This window comes from Lonchura striata, chromosome 24, assembly GCF_050655825.1.
Source record: "Lonchura striata isolate lonStrDom1 chromosome 24, ASM5065582v1, whole genome shotgun sequence".
Lineage (NCBI taxonomy): Eukaryota > Metazoa > Chordata > Aves > Passeriformes > Estrildidae > Lonchura > Lonchura striata.
The window spans coordinates 3,815,051-3,833,751 of NC_140726.1; the positions used below are offsets into that span (position 1 = coordinate 3,815,051).

Genomic DNA, 18,701 nt, shown 5'->3' on the forward strand with positions numbered 1-18,701 from the left:
TTTTTTGTTTCATTTCCTTCACTGTACCTGTTTTTCCCATCCAAGGCCTGGAATGCACGACTGCTGTAGAGAGCAGAGCATTAGAGGAAAACCTTTTTCTTAGGAGAGCAGGCAGTCCAGCTCTATCTATAGCACATCACAGCATCCCCCCTTCTTGCTGCTCTCCCATCTCCTTCCCCCTCTCCGTTTTACTTCCACGACCCTCCAAGAGTCACCAACTCCTATTGTCACAGAAGAAGTCTGAGGCCATCTGGGATAAACCCAAGCCACTTGCAGACAAGGTGTCCAGAGAAGACAGGAAGCCTCCACAAAGCACCTTTCAGTGCAATAAAGCAAACATTTTAAGCCAGGCTCCAATGAGGAAAGGAGATTTAAACCTTCAGAGGAGGAGATGACTCTCTTCTGTTTTCACAACTTGGTCACCAGAGGTCAGCAACCAAACCTTGTCACAGGAGCCACACAGAGGAGCGTGCTGATGGCAGCTCCTGCATCCATCTGTGACCAGGGCAGGGACCAGCATACCCCACAAGCCACGGGCAGCAGGGGGGCAGGAGGAGCCTTCAGACACAGAAGGCTTTGGGCACAGAACCACTGAGGATGATGTCCCCCTGTCTGTCAGCAAGGTGTGCCCCATCCAGCACTGCAAAACCACCGTGGCTGCTGGCAGGAGCAGCAGGGAAGGGGCGAGGACATGGGCTGGAGCACAGACCCCACGCTCCTGGGCTGTGGTACCAGAGTACACCCACCCACAGAGCTCCTGGAGCTCCTCATCTCCCCTGAGGTCCAGGCAGAGCCTGGCTGGCACTGAAGACACCCTGCAGGCTTTTCCCCACGGGTCCCATGTGTGCCACCACTGCCGAGCACAGTGTGACAGCAGCGCTTCCCATCCGACATCCCAAGGGCCTCCAGAGCGTTGAGATTTCAGCTGGGGCACACAGGCAAGGAGCTCCCAGGAGATTTTTCCCTTTGGGGAGCAGGAGGGGGTTTGGGTTTTTTTGAAGATGAGTGTGATTGCAAAACTTCTCAGCTCTGCTGGCAGCACTGGAGAGAACCCAGGGAAGTGCAGCGTGAGGTGAAGAAGCAGCTGAGGCGCAGCAGACGCAACAGAAACCCAAACACTGGGCACAGAAAAGCTCCTTTTCATGTTTTCCAACGCAACAGAGACGTCGGGGTGTGGAGATTTCCTGGTGAGCCTCTGTTCCAGCTCCCAGCAGAGCATCACGTCAGCCGAAGATGAAGCAGCTCATTAGACATTCTGGGAGTCCTGCTGGCTGGATCCAGGCTTTTCCTATCCAGAAGACGACGTTTACATTTGCAGAGCTCAAACGTTTTCCCAAGTGCAATCAGCCTCTTGTGAGAGAAGCTGCCAGCAGCAGCTCCACCCTCTGAGCTGAACCAACTGAGCCATGCACGTGCTGGCTGAAGGTAGGACCATAGCAACCCACAGGTCACCATGCCACCACATGGCATTCCCTGCAGCAATTCCTGCTTGAATGGCCAGTAACAGGCTTTTCCCACTTACAGCCAACATTCTGTGGGGTGCACATGAGTTACATCCCCACAGGTACTTGGCTAATGGTGATTTCAGCTGCTCCAGCTCCATCACCCACAGAGTGTGCCAAGCCCCGGACAGCACCGAGCTGGGTGATCCTGCCACCATCCTGCCCCCACCAGCACCTGCCTTCTACCACATCTTCCCACCACCCAGACAGCTTTTGCCACTGTAATTAAAGCTCAGCCTGTAAAATTCTCTTCCTCTTTCCACTCTTTTTTCTTTCCAAGAAGAAGCTGTTGTGGCATACTGACAAAATTAAACAGATTTACATGAGGGATTATGAGGAAATTGCCTGAAGCTCATTTCCACTAGTTCTCCGTAATTGAACTCGTATTTATACACACAAACATAAACAGTGAGTGCACTGAACCCATGTGTCACCATAAATACTGTCTGACCTCTGGCAAGGAAGAGATACAGAGGACAAAACGACGCTACTCAGCAGCCAAATTTTATCTGCTCTACCCACCCTTTATCTCTTCAAAGGGTGCCGATTCTTCCAAATTAGTTTTCATTTTAAGCTCAGCCAAAAGCCTCTTCCTGCCCTCAGAGTTCACATTCTGGGCAGCTGCCCACGCATGAAGGAGCTCTTGAATACCAACAGATGAAATGTTCAGGGAGGTGGGAGAACTTCTGGAAACTTCAGTGTACAGCCAAGCAAAGGAGCTTTGAGAAGCCCACGTGAACTCCTGGCACCAACCTTCTGCAAGGTACCACCAACACCTGGAGCAGCAGTTTTCCTTGAGTCTTCAAAGGAAAACCCTTCTGCATGAGCAAGTGTCTGGACTGCATGGACTGGGAGGTACTGGAGAGGCCACAAAGGTACTGAAGGACCTTCAAGAGTCCCAGGACAGGAAAAGGAAGTAGAGGAGAAGTATCCAGCCCAACACACATCACAGCTGCTCTTCTTCAAATGTCCTTCCATGTACAAAGCAAAGGTATAAGGGAGAAGATGCCTGAAATCATCACTGAGCTCTTTCCACTCAGAAGGGAAACCCATATAAAGGAAGGGTGCAGGAGATTCAATGATCCTATATGTATATTCATATATATTCAACCTCATGGAGGTCTGAACACACCCTCCCTGTCTCCTCCTCTCCTTGAGCCAAGACATTGACATCCAGGAGTAGTTCGGGCATGTTAGAGCATCCACTTGGATAGAGTATCCACTTGAAAGGAGCCCACTGTGTCCTTCAGCCCTTCATCTTCCTCACATGAAGAGCTCAGTTCTCCTACACGAGGCTCCTGCAAGTCAGAATTTCCACTCTGCTCCGAGGCAGTGCTGTCTGCTGCCTCCATCCTGGAACGCTTGAGATCCTTCAGCACAAGAGGTGCCAGAGAAACGGCGGTGACAGCCCCAGCCAGGGCTGCTCTGCCGCCAAGGCACCGCCAGCAGGGAGGGAGGGAGGAAGGGGCTGGTCACAGTGGGGAGCACACCAGAGAAGGGGTGCCCTCCTACAGGTCTGCAGACACCACAACTCATCTACACAACGGACTTCACCACCATGCTGACGGAGAGGAGAGAAGGCGAGGGAAACGGGGCCGGGCTGGACAGGAAGAGGGGGATACAGTCATGGGGAAGGGGAGGGGAGAGAGGAAGATAAATGAAAAACAGGAGTGAGAAAATATATAAGGAAATTAAAGAGACTGAAAATAAAAATAAAGTAACAAGAATAATAATAATAAGAATAATAATAATAATTAAGAAAGAAAAGAAAAACGCACTCAGACAAGCGGACTCACAACTTCTCCAAGCGGAAGGAGGCATGGAACACATGCAGAGGATCAGCACATGGACAGTCTTTAAAGGGGAACCTGTTTTCTTTCAAGCGGGGAGCCAGGGCTGCTGCTCCTCCCGCACGCCTGGCGCCGACGTCCCTTCGTCACTCAACGCTACGCCACTGCCAAGCCCCCCAGCTCCCAGCACTGGCAGTGCTGCCCTGGCAAGGGGGGCCTGGGGAGGCCACCCAGAGCAGGCTGCCGTGCCAAGGCGCAGGGGAGCTTGGTGCCTTGTCTGTGGTTTTTGGGTTTCCCTCTGCAGGGAGACGACAGCCCCCTTTTCCCTGCTCCAAGATGCGCGCTGCATCCTAAGAAAAGAAGATGGGAGAACTCCTCGTGCTGGCTCAGTCATTGCATCATTTATCCCTGCCCATCCATAAAAACTACCTGAGCTGCACCTAGCAAAAGCCACCATGCTGCAGCAGGGAGCCCACATGCTGCCTCTCCTTCTCCTCTCAGCTTCTAATGCTGCAATAGAGAAATCTGGCTGGTCTGGCTGGTCTGGCCTGCTCCGCATGCACTGACAATTTTATAACCCCAAATCATCAAGAAATTACTTGGCTGGGCTCTCTATGGGATTCCTTGCTTATTGAAGTGAGATTTATTCTGCTGGTTTCCCCTTTTTGGGGATAATGACTCTGGAGCTGCCCCTGTGACTGCAGCTCCCAGCAGCATCCTGGAGTAGGACACACGGATGCTCCCACCTTGCTGGGCAGTGTCACCCTGCTCCTCAAAATCCATCAGCCCACGGCAGCCAGCACTGGAGCCAACCAGGATCTAAAAAAAAGCCACACCAACCTCAGACACGAGCCTGGACTCACCTCTGCTGTGCTAAAGCCGTGACTGCTCGTGTCCCTAATGCTGCCAGAGCAGGGAAGGGCCACAGAGCAAGAACAAACAGCCACATCCTCTCTGAGGGCTTCCCCATTCCCAAAAAGCCTGGCACAGCCCAGATCTCACCAAGGCTTGGTGCCAGCTTTGATCCTCACAGGATGCCCTGCGCCGGGATCAGCAAGGAAAAACAGAAGAAGTGCTCAAGAGACTTGGAGGCTCAAACGGGATGGGTTTTGTCACGCCAAGAGGATGGCTCCTCCATGGTGCACACACATCCAGCACCCCCTCCTCGCCAATCCTGCTCTCCCCACCCCAGGACAACCCTCCAGGTCAGCTGGAGGAATTCCCCTCTCCTGGAAACATCTCCCTGATTTCTCTAGGCATCCCACCTCTCTCTCACGAGGCTTTTTCCCAGCCCAACAAGGTTCCTCAGGCTGTTGGAGAGAATCAGCCAGGACCTTGACCCTTCCCAACCAAGGCAGCAAACACATCTTTTGTGAGATGTGTCCTAGGGAAGTTTGGGTATGGCCATGCCCTTAGAAACAGGCACATCTACAATCCCATCTCTGCTTTCACAACCAGCCTGGCTGATGACCAAACAAGTGCTGCCAATTCTCTGGGTCTATTAAGTCTACAAATTATTATTATTCCATCTGGATTTGGCAGCTTTAGTGATATTCTTCTGCTTCTAAGGTCTGAAAACCATCTCCAGATTACTCCATCCCTGTTCCAGAAATGCCCATGGCTATCTAGGAAACCAGGCCCATGAAGGCAGCCCAGGAGGAATTTTCTTGGAAGAGTCTTTCAAGATCTGTTTAGTGCAGTTTAATTACGGCTGAGTCAGAAGAAGTCAAAGATTTCTCCAAGGAGAATTTCAAGGATTTTCCCATGACTACACCTGTGATGGCAATGAAAAAACACCTTTCTGGAAGTCTGAGACCGTAGTTCTGCTGCTGCCAAGCATACAATCCATCTTGAGAGAAAGACTTCCTCCATTTTCTGTGATTGAGGAGACTTGGGAAAATAAAACAGATCCAGATAGTGCTTGAAACAAAATTCTCTGTGTGCTGGACTGCAGCTGGAGACTGATTTTTGGAGCCCACCCTGAGCTTGCTGTGTAAAGCTGGTGGCTCCAGAGGTGGCTGTTTTTTCCTGGCTCCAGGGGGTAGCTGTGGGCTCCTCCTGGTTTGGATCATCTGGGACAACCCCACCTCAACACACACCTCCCTAACACCACACAACCCCTGTGCACCCTGCCAGGGCCAAAAGTGCCACGTGTGTCACCAGCCCCCGAGAAAGGAAGGGCAGCCCAGGGAGACGGCAGCTCGGCTCATCCCAAACCCCAGCCCCGAAGGCAGGGGAGCAGCGTGTGCTGCTGGGAGGGGAAACCCAAAAGCCACAGAGACTGTGCGTCCAGAGGTGTTTCCTAGTGTTTTCACATTCCATATTCCCCTTTAAAGGAAGAGATGGTATTGGAAAAGCCCCTTCCGTGTCCCCTGTCATGCCCCGCTCCCAGCCACCCTCCACAGCACCCACACCATCCTTTCGGACATGGATCACCCTTACCTATTGAGCTGAGGAGAAGCTTGTCTCGACAACACTGCCCAGATAGCTGAGATTAATCAAAAACAAAGCAGTTATCAACACCCGCAAGGAGCCGAGCTCCGCAACACATCAGCACGTCAACAACTCCAAAGGAAAAAGGAGGGAAAGAAACCAAACTGAAACACAAACGAAACGAGGCTGGAGAAGAAAGGGGGAAAGAAACAGAAGAGAAAGGAAAAGAAGAAACAAAAACGATAATCAACAAAGCGAATGGATACACTGCATAAAAGCACGGACAACAGTGCTGCTCTAACACGGCTCTGTCCTGGAGCTGGCTCTCCTTGGCATGCCCTGCTAGAGACATGGACCTGTGACTACATCCCTGCCTGCATCGCTCCGTAGCTGGGTTTTCCAGAGGCACACAGAAGTCATTTCAGGCTCATCCAGCTGTTCTCCCTCCCCATCCTCTCCCCCCTGAGCCCTCCTTCCTCCCGTTCAGGGATTTGCTAAGGCCATAACGCTTCCAGGTACCAGAGGGCGGGAGTGAAATGCGGAGGGCACTGCGGGGTGAAACGCTGCCTCCCCCCTCCCCAGAACACAGCCTCTTCTCCGAACGCCTCCGACCGCGCCGGCTCCGCGGGGCTGGGAGCCCCGGCCCCCGACTCCTCTCTGCCACAAGCTGGAGGAGGGGGCTCGACCCCACCAGACAAGAAGCCAGAATGAAGCGAGACGAAAGGATGGGACGAAAGCACGGCTACGGGGTCTAAGGTGCTGTGAAAGACGGAAGGAAAGAGGAGAAATAGAGAGAAAGAGAGAGAGAGAGAGACGCTTTTGCCTGGAGCAACCCTGGTACCTGGAAAACCAGCCGCTACTGTCTAGTGCAGCCACATCCCTCTTTAGGGCAGGATCTGAGCGTGCCGGCAGCCTCCCGATCTCCGCTGGGCTTAGTTTATTTTTATTTTTGCTCCTCTCCTGACATGCTGCTGGTGTGGCTAAGTCCTTGATCTCTCCCTGCCCGCGTCCTGGGGCTGCAGCATCCCTTTTGCAGGTGGGGCGGTGACCGTGATAGCTGTTTCTGTCATGCATTAAAGCTCTCTAGACTCCGCGGGAAGGAAGAGGAGGAAGACAGAGGCGCGGCGGCGGCGGCCCTAACGTTCGAAGAAAGCCAAGAGCCAGCAGCTAGAAGAGGAAACAACCTCCAGTGACACCAGGACACTTACCTAAGCGAGCCAGGTCTTTGTACACCTGGTAGACGGCCCGTAGCCCAAGTCACGGCGCTTCCAGATTCCCAAGGGACCGGGAAGGTCGCCTGCCTAAAACCCAGCGCTCTCGGGCGGCGGCCATGCAACCCATGCCCGTGGCACCAGCCTCTGCCTAGCAAAGCCCGCGGGACGCCGTCTCCAAAAGGGATGCTGCAGCGTGCCCAGAGAGACCCTACCAGTTGGGATGGTGATGGCAGGGAGGGAGTCAGAGGGAGTGGGTAAGGCAGGGTGGGGGAAGCCAGGAAGGGGCCGGGGGGGATCACCACGGGGCTCACGCACTTACCCTGTGGCGGCTACCGTGGTGGTGGATGTCGGCTCCGGTTGGAGAATCTCCTCGTCAGCCCTCCTTGGAGAAGGGATGTCTCCGAAAACATCCATGGTGTCCACGGGCAGGGAGGAGCCCTGGGAGTTGGAGAAGCCGGTGCCCACGGGGGTGAAGGCGGTGGTCGGTCGGAAGCTGGGGCTGTCCCCGCGGCTGCTCGGCGCCGGAGATCCCGTGGAGGACGGCGTGGATTTGCGGGAGAAGCTGACGGCCGCGGGCGGCTGCAGCGTGATCTCCGACACCTCCGCCTGCTGGATGAGCCCCGGGCGGGGCCGGGCGCGGGCAGTCAGCTCCGGGGAGCTGTTGCGGGAGCTCAGGGGACTTTGGGTCAGAGGAGAAAGCCTTGAAGGTTGTAGCACCACCTGATGTAAACTGGGCTCAGCCCTCCTGACCTGCCGAGGGCTGGGCCGAGGTCGGGGTTGGGGCTCGTACCACCTGGTGTCCAGGCTGAATGTGCTTGTGCCGCTGGGGCCGACGGGCTCGGACGGTTCGTGGTAAGGCAACACGGGTATGCCCATACCTTGGCTGGTATGTCTTAGCTGCCCTTGACATCCCATGGGTTGCATAGGTTTGTCCTGCCACTTGGTGGTAGTGGGCACGGAGGATTGACCCCTGCCCGGTGACTTGCCGGTCCAGCTCTTTGGTGCCTCCAGGGGCAGGATGCCCGAGTAGGATGCGGGGACCACCTGGAGGGAGGAGGGTGGTGGCCCCCGAGGAAGGCAGCCCGTGGGCTGGGAGCCCTCGGCCGCCTCGCAGGGCTGGAGCTGGTGGGGGAACGGCGCAGGGGCCAGCTCCAGGCTGCCGAAGGGGAACTCGGCCCTGCCCCAGGGCTCGGGGGACCGGCCCCCCGTGGGGGTCTGGGCCAGGGGCAGCGTGCTGTTGGAGGCATTCTCCCCGTTCTCCTCGGGGATGGTGGGGTGTCCGAAGGGCCCCTCGGGGGGCAGCGGTGGGGAGGACATGACCGAGCTCAGCGGGCTGACTTCTGGCATGTAGAAGGGCGGCGGGTCCACCTCCCCGGGGCTGCTGCTGCTGAGGTAACCGTAAAACTGGTGGTGGAAAGCCCGGGGGGCTGGCGGGCGGGCCTGGCCAGTGGCCTGCAGGGCGCCGGGACCCTCCAGCGCCCGGTGGAACCGGGGGCTGTATGCTGGTGGCTGAAGGTAGGACTCCTGGCTGGAGGAGAGAGGGGTGAGCTGGGCTTTCAGGGCGGTCACGGAGGTGGGGACAACGGGGTCGTCGTTCTCCTCGTCCGACTGCCTGAACTCGGGGTACATGTCCGTCTCCTCCACGAAGGGGAAGCCCTCGATCCGCCGTGTCTTCAGGGAGGGCTCCATCTCCGCCGGGTCCATGACGAAGCGTCCGTCCGGCCCGCGGCTGATGAGCTCGATCGGAGTGGTGGCCTCAGCTTCGGCCTCCGCCTTGGAGACGCTGTACTTCTTGCTGCTGATGGCTCGTTTGGTCTTCTTGTAAAGGGAGAGCTCCTTCTCCTTGGTGGGGCTCAGCATCCGCTTGGCCTGAGGGCCCTGGTCGTCAGAGGACTCCGAGGGGGGACGGAGTGTGCGGATGCTCTCGGGACTCACCTTGCCGGAAGACAACCTGGACCACAGGGGAGAAAAACCAAGAGGGGACGGTCACCTGGAGCAGAAAGGAGCCCTTCTCGCCCAGAAGAACAACTCTGGATCCGGGAAACAACGTGCTAGCAGCTCTCAAAAGAGGAACCTCTGGGAGAAATTGGCAGAGTCTCACCAGCAGCGGTGCACAGCATCCCTGCTCCTTGGGAGGGCAGCTTGGAACACCTGGGGCTGAAAGCTCACACAAACACCTCACAATAAGCTCCACCAACATCCCAACACCTCACAACAAGCCCCACCAAGACTTTGCAACAAGCTCCACAGCCCCACAGGGAAAAAAGACACATCCAGAGCTCGCTTCCAATTCCTTCTGGGGTTTCTTATGTCCACCTGAGCTATCCATGCCCAGGAAAGGCCCTGAGAAGAGGGACGTCAGGCAAATGCTCCCTCCTACAGAACTCAACCCCTCACTTGGAGATGCTGACGGATCATTTCAGACCAAATCTTTCTCCCATTCTCAACACTCAGACTTTAGGCTGAGCACCTCAAAAGTCAGGGAGCATCAGGTTAGTTCCCGCATCCCTATCCAGAGAGCCTTGGACAAACAGGATTGAGAGGCAAATGACAGCAGATTCAACAGACAGTGCAGGTTATTTCAGTGCAGTGGATGAACTGAAAACAAGTAAGATTCAGATCCACCGGCACCAGGACATTTTCCAACAGTCGAGGAGCCAAAGAATGAGGTGTCCACATCCCAGACTCTTGCACTCCCACCGGGAAGATGCTCCTGCTGATTTGCAGCTACACATGCTTTTGATGGGCTCTGCAAGCAGCTGTGGCTTCTGCAGCACCACGATCCACCACCTTTGGGCACATGTGGAAAGAGGCTTCAGCAGGGCACTCTTCAGGAGAAAAGATGAATTTCCCAGGAAAAAAAAAAGAGCCAACAGAGAATGACTCAAAAATTATACTGAGCTGGTAGGAAGGACTCCATGTGCAGCAGGCTAGTCCTTGTCCTAAGGAGCCCCTTCCAACTGGTGTTGAATTGAGTTCCACCAGCCAACTCCAGCTTTGTAAAATGTTCACAGATCCAGCAGGGTCATCTCTTAGCTCAGTTTGCTGCATTTGTCCCTGCCGCTTTCTGCTCCAATGCCCATTTGTCTCTTGTGAACTGCTGCGCTCCCACAAGCTCAGGGAACACCCAAAAACAGCTCATCAGGAGCAACCAAATAAGGATGAGATATTTCCATTGGAGCTTTGCAATGACTGCAGGAGGGAGGCACCTTGAAGACCCCACAGCCTGGTGCTGCAGCTAAGACAGATACTTACGGGGACTCCAAACTCTTCCTGCAGTGGGTTATCGAGAGAGGAGGGTCTGGAAGAGAATAAAAAGGGGAAAGAAGAGAGAACGCTGAGGAGGCGCAACACGACAGAGACAAGACAGACTCAACATCACGACAACAAAAGACACTCAACAAGAGGCCAAGGTTTCATTGCTCCAGTGCTTTAATGGTTGCTGACAACAAACAGCTCCCGTCACAGGGTCCTGCCCGTCCTGCTGCCACAGCCCCGCAGCTTGGAGGAGATGGAGCTGCTTCCCTGCCCTCTCCAGCTCCCCAGCCGCCCTTTTCCCTACCAGCCACTCCTGCATGGAGGCTGCAGTCCCAGCTTTTGGGAAGCAGAGCAGCAGGGTCTCCTTTGGGATCTTCTCTAGCCCAGCAGTGCCCACTCCAGGCTGGGAGCGGCTGGCGAGCCCAGCTCCGGGGGGACCTGGAGGAGGTGAGCAGTGCCCCCCGTCTGCATCCCAGAGGACAGCCCAGCCCTAAATCCCCAGCTCTAGGAGTTATCACCACGTGGGAGAGCTCCCTCGGAATTCCCAGGCTAGTTTCTCTGGCGCCTCTTCACCCACCCTGCCTCTCCCGCTCCCGACCACGGGCGCTTTCAGGCACAGCCGAGGGAGGAAGTCAGGGCTTCACCTGAGGACGCGCACGGACGAAGAAGAGACAGACAGGGAAGAAGGTTACGACCACAACACAACCAGGGGGGAGAAACGAGGGGGAGACAGGAAGGAGGGAGGAAGCAGACCGGGAATGGACTCACCTTTCTTGCGCTTGAGCTTGCGTTTGCGTTGCTTGTTGACGAAGCAGGCGGCGAGTGTGCTGAAGAGGATGGCAGCAGCCAGGAAGCAGATGGTGGCAACGATGCCAGCCAGCACCGGGCGGGCTAGGCCCTCGTCCGTCAGGTCAGGCTGAGGAAAAACATCTGGGGAAAAAACACAGGGCAGTGTTACACCTGCTGCCTTCCCCAGGGAAGGGGAACTCCAGAGTGCGGAGGCAGTGATAGTCTCCAGGAATGATAATATCTGTAAAGACCCTGCTTCCAAGCCAGCCCACACAGGGAGAGCAATCAGAGCTGTTTCAGGGCCAAGGGATTTGGTCATCTCACAGCAGATCACAGAATCATAAGATAGTTTGGGTTGGAAAGGGCTGTTTAAGGCTTTCTTGTCCAACTCCGCTACAATAAGCAGGGACATCTTCAACTAGATCAGATTTCCCAAAGCAACCTGATAAACCTTTCTGTGTTAGTTGGTGGACACCCAGGGAAGAAGCTTCCACACCAAACAAATACATATTTATGTCTAAACACACAGCTGCAGCAAACCTGCAGTCACCTCCTGGCTGAATAACCCACTGCAGCAGCACAAGGTATTTCAACCTCTCCATTTCAGCATTCCAACGAAAACCGGGCTCCAAACCCTTTGCTAAGCAGGAGCACACGTGAAGCCCCAGCGGACCTCAGCTGGGGACACGTGCAGATGTGCACCCTGCACACCTCAGTGCTCCTGCTGTTTGCCATATCCAGGATCAGCGCATTCCCCCACGGGCACCTGCCAAACCCCATCAGAAAAGCTGGGCGTGAGGAGCAAGGGCAGCCAGCAGGGAGGCTGCAGCAAGCTCTCCTCACCAGACCAGCACCACTTGGGGGCAGAGAGAGACCGCAGCATCGCAGCACAGCCGGGCTGGGCTTTCCACGAGAGCCAGAAAATCCAGGCTCGCCGCATCCCCATCCCTTCCTGCTGCCCTCGCCTTCCCCAGCGCCATCACAACCTCCTCCGCCTGCCCCTCTGCTCGAGGAGCATCCTCCGAGCTGCATAGGCAGGGAACACACACCAACTGCAGCACGTTGCAGTCTCCCTGCTTGCAAAGCTCTTTTCCCTGTGGACTCTGCACTGCAGTGCTGCTTTTCCCTCTCTCCACCTTTCATTCCCGCTCCCAGGCTGCGCCAGTGCCCGCTCGGAGCTTTGTTCTCCAGGCTCACCGCAGAGCCGGGGCGTGCTGGGCTCTGCGGGGCTCCGCGGATTTGTCCTCGCCTGCTCCCATCGCGGCAGCCTGGGGTCAGCGCAGCGTTCAGCACACCCACGGCAGCCCCCTCAGCCCAGCTCTCAGCCCCACAGCCGTGGGGAGAAGAGGAGCCAGCCCTCACCTGTGCTGGACACGCCAGCGACGTTGCTGGGTTCGCTGATGAGATCCTGCATGACCGCCAGCACACGGAACTCGTACCAGGTGTCCTGCAACACCAAGCACACCCGTCAGGGCCCCCACGCAGCCTCCAGTCCTACCAGAACCTCCAACATCCCCCAGATAAATAAAACCCTCTAACAACACCTTCTTAATGTTAGCAAGTCAAGCTTTTATCCTTGCCCAGGGGGTGTGTGGCCATTTTGTGTGGCCAGCCAAAATTCTGGCCTCCACCCAGACACAGATATAAAACTTTTTCATCTATTTATAGGTTTTCATCAAACAAAGATTATTGTTCATTGGTTCTAAGTTACAAAATTCTTCTTTCATTAATTAGTATTCTATCCTCTATTGGTTATTGATTTCTCGCTTCTTATGCTAATTAGTGCATATTTTTAGTATCTTTTTCCTCCTGTAGGGACTTTCTAATGTATACTGAGACTTTGTTCATCTCTTTAGCTTCTGGTTTCTGTAAAATGTCCTTGTGGTCCATAAACCCTACATTCCAACCTCAACAATACATCTTTCTGTCCCTTTGTTCATTGAAGCATATCAGACTGACTTCATCAAAACTTTAAGTCTCAGCCATTTTCTCAAGCTGTGTTCCTACAAAAGTAGCTTATAACAACTTTGCCAAACACTGGCTAAGAGTAATTGAAGAGTAACACACTATTTATCATTTATATGTATATTGATTTTGATTACTTAACACCAGCAACTAAAATCATTAAAATATTCTCTCTTTTCCAACACTTGCCCAGCTCCTTGATCAAGCCACTCCAAAACTTCCCCAGAGCTGCAGCAGACGGTGCAATATTATCACAGAACCATAAAGGCTGGAAAAGACCATTGAGCTGGGTGTGGCGTGGGCACCCCCTGCTCACCTGGGACAAGTCCTTGGCGAAGAACTCGCTCTCGGAGCCCGGGATGCCATCATCCAGGATCTCCCACTTCTCTGCCACGCGGAATTCCATGATGTAGCGGTCGATGGGGAAGCTGTGGTTGGCGGGAGGGAGCCACGACAGGAGGACGCCTTGCTGTGTCCGGTTGGCTGTTAGGCACCTCGGTGGGGTAACCAACACCAGAGGCTCTGGAGTTGTTACAGGGAATGCTGGGGACAGAGCAGAAGGGACAGGGACACCTCTGAGCTGGGGCAGGGCAAGCACAGGAGATCCTCTTCCACACGTGCCCCCAGCAGCAGCAGGAGGACCACTGTGGCTGTTCCCACATTCCAGGAGTTTAGGGCACGCTTTGGGAGTCTGGTCTCTTATCACAGACATAGAAAAGTGGATTTTCAAAAGGCACTGGACAAATGAGGCCATGATTCCAGGCTTTCCTGCTTCCTCCCACCTCCACCTGAGAGCCCAAAGGCTCTGAGCTGTAACGAGTGATCTCGTGCTCTGTTAATACCTCCTGATCCCAGCTGAACTTAAGGAAGATCTAAAAGCTGACTGGCACAGTACAGCTCTCCTGTGCTGTGTCTCAGGACAAGCCTTCCAGAGCCTCATGCATCCAGCAAAGTCTGCAAGCTTCATCCAGGACCCTCCACAAACTATCTCCTACATGGCTGGAAACTATTGCTGATGATGTTCATCTCCATCTCTGGCAGATAGGACACACGGAGCAAGGCAAAGGGCCCCTTCTCCCCACAGACCTGCCAGATCCCTTCCCAGCCCTCCCCTGATCCCAAGGAGGACCTACCTAGAGTGTTCACAGTGACCACCTCACTGAAGGAGCTGGTGCCCAGCTTGTTTTGAGCCAAGACACTGAACTGGTAGGCAGTCTCTGGTTCCAAGGTATCCACCAGCAGCCAACTGGAACCAGCTGGCACAGGGAGAGACAGCCAGTCATGGGGTCCAAACTGGGCTCTCTTCATCCTGCCGAGAGAACAGGGAGCATCCTCAGGGGAAGGTGTCTTTGACAGGGAGGACAAGAGGCAGCATCAACTTCTTATGCAAAAATGGAGCTTTCCCGAGCGATGGTTTGGTTTGACAGCAGTGATGTGGATGGACATGGGGCAGTCACTCGCCACCCACAAGCTGGCAGAGGACACCATGCCCTCGTGTCCCACCAGCTCTCAGGGGCACTGCCACCAGCTCTCCCCTCTGCCCTGAGCGGGGTCAGGGATAGGAGCAGTGCCAACAGCCCTGCTCTGACTCAGTCTCCACCAGTTTTCCATGGCGAAAGCGGGAGCTGGAGCATTTTGGTGAGTGCTGCAAAGGGAACGGCTGACGCAGGAGACAGGCCCTGTTCCCATTTATACCTCGACATCTCCTGAGCCAGAGCCAAGTTCTCCCTCAGCTGTAGCCCTGTACATGTCATCCCACAAGAGACATTTAACTAAATCCCCATCTCTGCCACATTTGCACAAGTCGGGGGCTGCCAGCACAGCCTGGGGCACCACTCAGGGTTTGGCAGAGCAGCAGAGGCACTGGCAGGGAGTGCAGGACACAACCGTGCTGGGTTCTAACCACAAACCCAGGTGAAAAACCCTCCCAGAGCCATCCCAGTGCCACCCAGGAGCATGCAGACTCCTCCATAAGCCATTAATCCCACCAGGATCCCACATCCCAAAGCAGCACCACTGCATGACTGCTAGACTGCAAGTATAGGTGCTTGTGTTAGAAAGATGTTTTAGGGAGTCTGAGCCCTCAGCTGCAGAATTTGGTGGTGTCCATGGAGGATTTGGGAAGGATTGGTGCAGATGGTCTGTCCTGGACAGGTAAGGGGGCACATCTGCAGCCACCAGCACACAGCCAGGTGAATCCACCCAGCAGGAAAAGATGGAGGAAAGAGAAATAATGCTGCTGTTGTCCAGGGAGCACAAAGTGAGGCAGAGAAACAGCAGCAAGCCATGGAAACGAGCAGGTTGGTGGAGAGCCATGCATGTGCTGTGTGCCTCTGCCAAACCCAGGGAAAACCTCTGGATCACTGCAGCTCCAGCTGGGACTGCAGATCCCAGGATCCCTCACCACCGTGGCAGAGGCAGGAGGGCAGCAGGGCAGCTTTCCCTGCAGTGTTTAATCCTACTGCCCTCACATCCCTCCTTCCCTGCACTGCTGCGGGCAGGGACACACGAGGGAGGGGCTGAGGGTGGGGAAAGCAGGGGATAAATGCAGCGCTGAACTGGGAGAACCCCTTGCTGAGGGAGGATGTGGTGCAGCTGGAATGCTGTGCTGGCCCTGGCCACCCCTGGGGAGCGGGGTTTGCATTTCCAGCCTCAACAGCAGCAGACACGGGAGGAGAGCACGAACCCAGAGAAAATGGAGCCATGTTGTGCTTGAGCATCCCACAGGCACAGCAGGGAGGAAAGCACACGGATGGCACTCTGGGTGGCACTACATGAGCCAGCTGTGTCCCAGATCCCTGGGCCCAGGGAACAGCACAGCCCCCAGGGATCACACCCTAGGGTCACTGCCTCCCTGTCCAAAGTCCCCATAGCTCCCTGTGAATTCCTTAATGCAAGCTTGGTGCAAACTCCCTTTCCTGCTGGCTGCTCCCTCCCTGTGGAGTCTGGAAGAGCCACGAGGAGGCAGGAATCCGAGAGTAGGCTGCAGAGCAAGAGCAGCAGCAGCTGCTGATGCAGCCAGAGCAAAGAGGTTTAACCACTCCTTCCCAAGGACATTTTCATCAAAGCAAGGTCTGCACTGCTCAGCTTGCTCCCTCATTTCCCCCTCTCTGTTCAATCCATTCCTTCTTTCCAGCTCCAGACAGACAGTCCAGCCCCAGGCTGGAGCAGAGCAGAAATCATTACAGGCAGCATCTCCCTCTCTCCTCTCTATCAGCAGCCTCCATCAGGGCAAATTAAGGCAAGGAAAGAAGGAGAGAGCGAGAGGAAAGGCTGAAGAATGCCAGCCCAAGCCTGGAAAGGGAACACATCACCCTCTCCACGTTTCCAAGGATGATTCTTTAGAAGAAGATGACAACAGCAGAGCCCAAAGAAAACCCCAGCCTTGCTGCAGCTACATTTCTCCCTCTCCTGCCCCAGGGGAGAGGCACAGGGCCGAGCCTGGCAGGAAGGTGGGATGCACCTGCGTGCTGGGGAGCACAGGAGCTATGGGAGCAAAGCCCCAGTGCCAGGATCTCACAGTGGCTGGTCATGATCTCAGCTGGGATTTAACCACCTCCAGGGAGCCACGGAGCGAGGAGAGAACATTTCTGCTTAGTCACAGCTCTTCCAGGACACGCTCTCTAAAGGTTGCATTTTCCATCCTCTCCCTGGCTGTTAAGCCTCATAAACAGTTTATTTTGAAATTAGATGCCAGAGGCACAGCTACACGAATGCAAAGCATCTCCCACGTACCACAAGCAGAGTAAAACCTGCTGGGGCAGACGGAGGCAGAGGCCAGCACAGAAGGGAGAGGAAATACGGGAACTACGTGATCCCACCACCAGCACCACCCATCTCTCCCAGGAGCCCCGAGGGAGCTCAGCCCTGTCAGCCCCAGGGGCACAGAGCTGGGCACACCACCCTCCCCACCCTCCTCCCCCCGGCTGCTCGAAGCTCGGGTCGGCTAGGAAGGAAAAGAAGCAGAGAGCAAAGCATGCCAGGATGACTCACAGAGGGCCGTACCAAACTGAGAAAGTCTGCTCGTATCCACCGTCATAGCCGGGCTCCCAGGAGACGTTGGCTGAGGTCATGGCGGCCACCACGTGCACGCTGGTTGGGGCGTGAGGGCTTGTCCCTGCAGAGAGAGGGGACAGCTTAGAGGGGAGCAGCTCCAGGGCTGGAAGGGCTCTTCTCCCAAGCCATGGTCCAAGGAGACTCCTCTTGCACCAAGCCAAGGGCCGAGGCCATCTCTGCTGGAGATGGCAACAGGACAGGTGGCCAAAATAACAGCACAGAGAAAGGCAACTGCACCAGGAAATAACATTTAAAGGAGACATCGCTCTTAGAATCATAGAGTGGTTTGGGTTGGAAGGAACTTAGAGGGAGAGCTACTCAAACCCTCCTGACACGGGCAGGGACACCTTCCAGTAGATCAGGCTGCTCCAAGCCCTGTCCAACTTGACCTTGAACACTTCCAGAGATAGGGCACAGTACCAGTGCCTCATCCCTCTCAAAGAGAGGAATTTCTTCCCAATATCCCATCTAAACCTGCTGTCTCTCAGTTTAAAGCCACTCCCCCTTGTCCTGCCACCACAGTTCTCCTTGTGGGGAGCACGCCCATCTCCTGCCTTGCCTGGGGGGCTCTCCCCAGGCCCCTTTCCCCCCTGCCCATACCTACGACGGTCAGGTGGGTGCTGGCAGTAATGCTTGCGACGATGTTGGTGGCGACACACTCCCACTCGCCGTGGTCGTCCTTGCCGAGGGAGCGGATCTGCAGGGTCCCGCCGGGCAGCGTGTTGTGCTTGCTCCTGCTGGGCTTCCCTACCTTGGGCAAGGAGCGGGGTGGGGGGCCAGGCAGAGAGAGAAAAAAACATGACTGAGCAGCGGGGCGTGGGGCAGGGCGAGGCGGCGGCGGGGTCACTAAGCTACCTGCGCGGCCCAGGGGACACCGCCGGCCACCGGCAGGGGATCCGGGCTCTCCGGTCGTGGCAGGGCAGACGGTTCCCCCGTTTCCGAGAGGACCTGGGGGGCAACGCGAGAGGCATGCGTCAGGAGGCTGCTGCTCAGCACTCACACACAAGCGGGAAACCCCACGGCACTCGCACGGACACCGAGCCCCGCGCCGGGGCTCAACCTCCGGCGCTCAAAGCTGAAACTGCTGCAAGGAGCGGCGCTGGGCATCCCAGCAAACCCCCTCCAGGGATGGGGAAGGCATAGGCTGCCCCAGGAGATGCCCAAACTGCCCCTCAGCCTCAGGTAGCAGCAGATGAGAGGTGGACCCTTCACGTCAGAGGTCTGGGCAGCGAGGGCCCCATGGGGATGTGGGAGGATGGCGTGCGTGGAGGCGCCTGGAATCTCTCAAGCCGAGCGGAAAGATGGATCTTGTAACAACTCATTTATGTCCATCAGGCAAAGTTGTGCAAATCCCACGTTGTCCTGAGTCCTCTTCAGCTGTTCTTCATGTGGGGATTCTGCTGATCAACACCAGGACCCACAGGCTGATGCAAAGAAGGAGAAGCAGAGGAGCCCATGGACACGAGGGGTTACCAGTGCAAGGCAAGGAGTTCTTCAAGAGACTGGTCAGCACTGGTGGGCTGATGGGGAGGGAGGAAGTTGGCTTCTGCCACTGGCAAATTAAGCCCAGCCCAAGCCAGGCCTGACTGGAGTTGGAGGAGATAAGCCCAGAGCCACAAAATGAGGAGGACCAGAAGAGGACACAAGTGGGATTGGAAAGAAACCTGGCTGAACCTAGTGAGGGCATGGAAAGA

General features: G+C 55.7%; 1 protein-coding gene across 8 annotated transcripts in view; it reads right to left on the reverse strand.

Annotated features, from left to right (window-relative positions):
* IGSF9B (immunoglobulin superfamily member 9B) overlaps positions 1-18,701 on the reverse strand; it is a 50,163-nt gene that overhangs the window by 12,308 nt on the left and 19,154 nt on the right. For 3 of the 8 annotated variants that reach the window (XR_013341128.2, XR_014949983.1, XM_021525805.3), the window contains exons 11-19: positions 17,863-17,955; positions 17,608-17,758; positions 16,945-17,068; positions 14,085-14,260; positions 13,268-13,494; positions 12,349-12,433; positions 10,966-11,127; positions 10,195-10,240; positions 7,259-8,890 (exon numbers count right to left, since the gene is read on the reverse strand). Coding sequence is in view for 5 of the 8 variants with exons in the window: in XM_021525805.3 (XP_021381480.2) it covers positions 7,259-8,890; positions 10,195-10,240; positions 10,966-11,127; positions 12,349-12,433; positions 13,268-13,494; positions 14,085-14,260; positions 16,945-17,068; positions 17,608-17,758; positions 17,863-17,955 (2,696 nt within the window). In the remaining 3 variants the exon portion in view is untranslated. Of the gene's footprint in view, positions 1-5,734; positions 5,781-6,566; positions 6,893-7,258; positions 8,891-10,194; positions 10,241-10,965; positions 11,128-12,348; positions 12,434-13,267; positions 13,495-14,084; positions 14,261-16,944; positions 17,069-17,607; positions 17,759-17,862; positions 17,956-18,701 lie in introns of all 8 variants that reach the window. The other 5 variants (XR_002465039.3, XM_021525810.3, XM_021525807.3 and 2 more) reach the window with 5 other exon arrangements.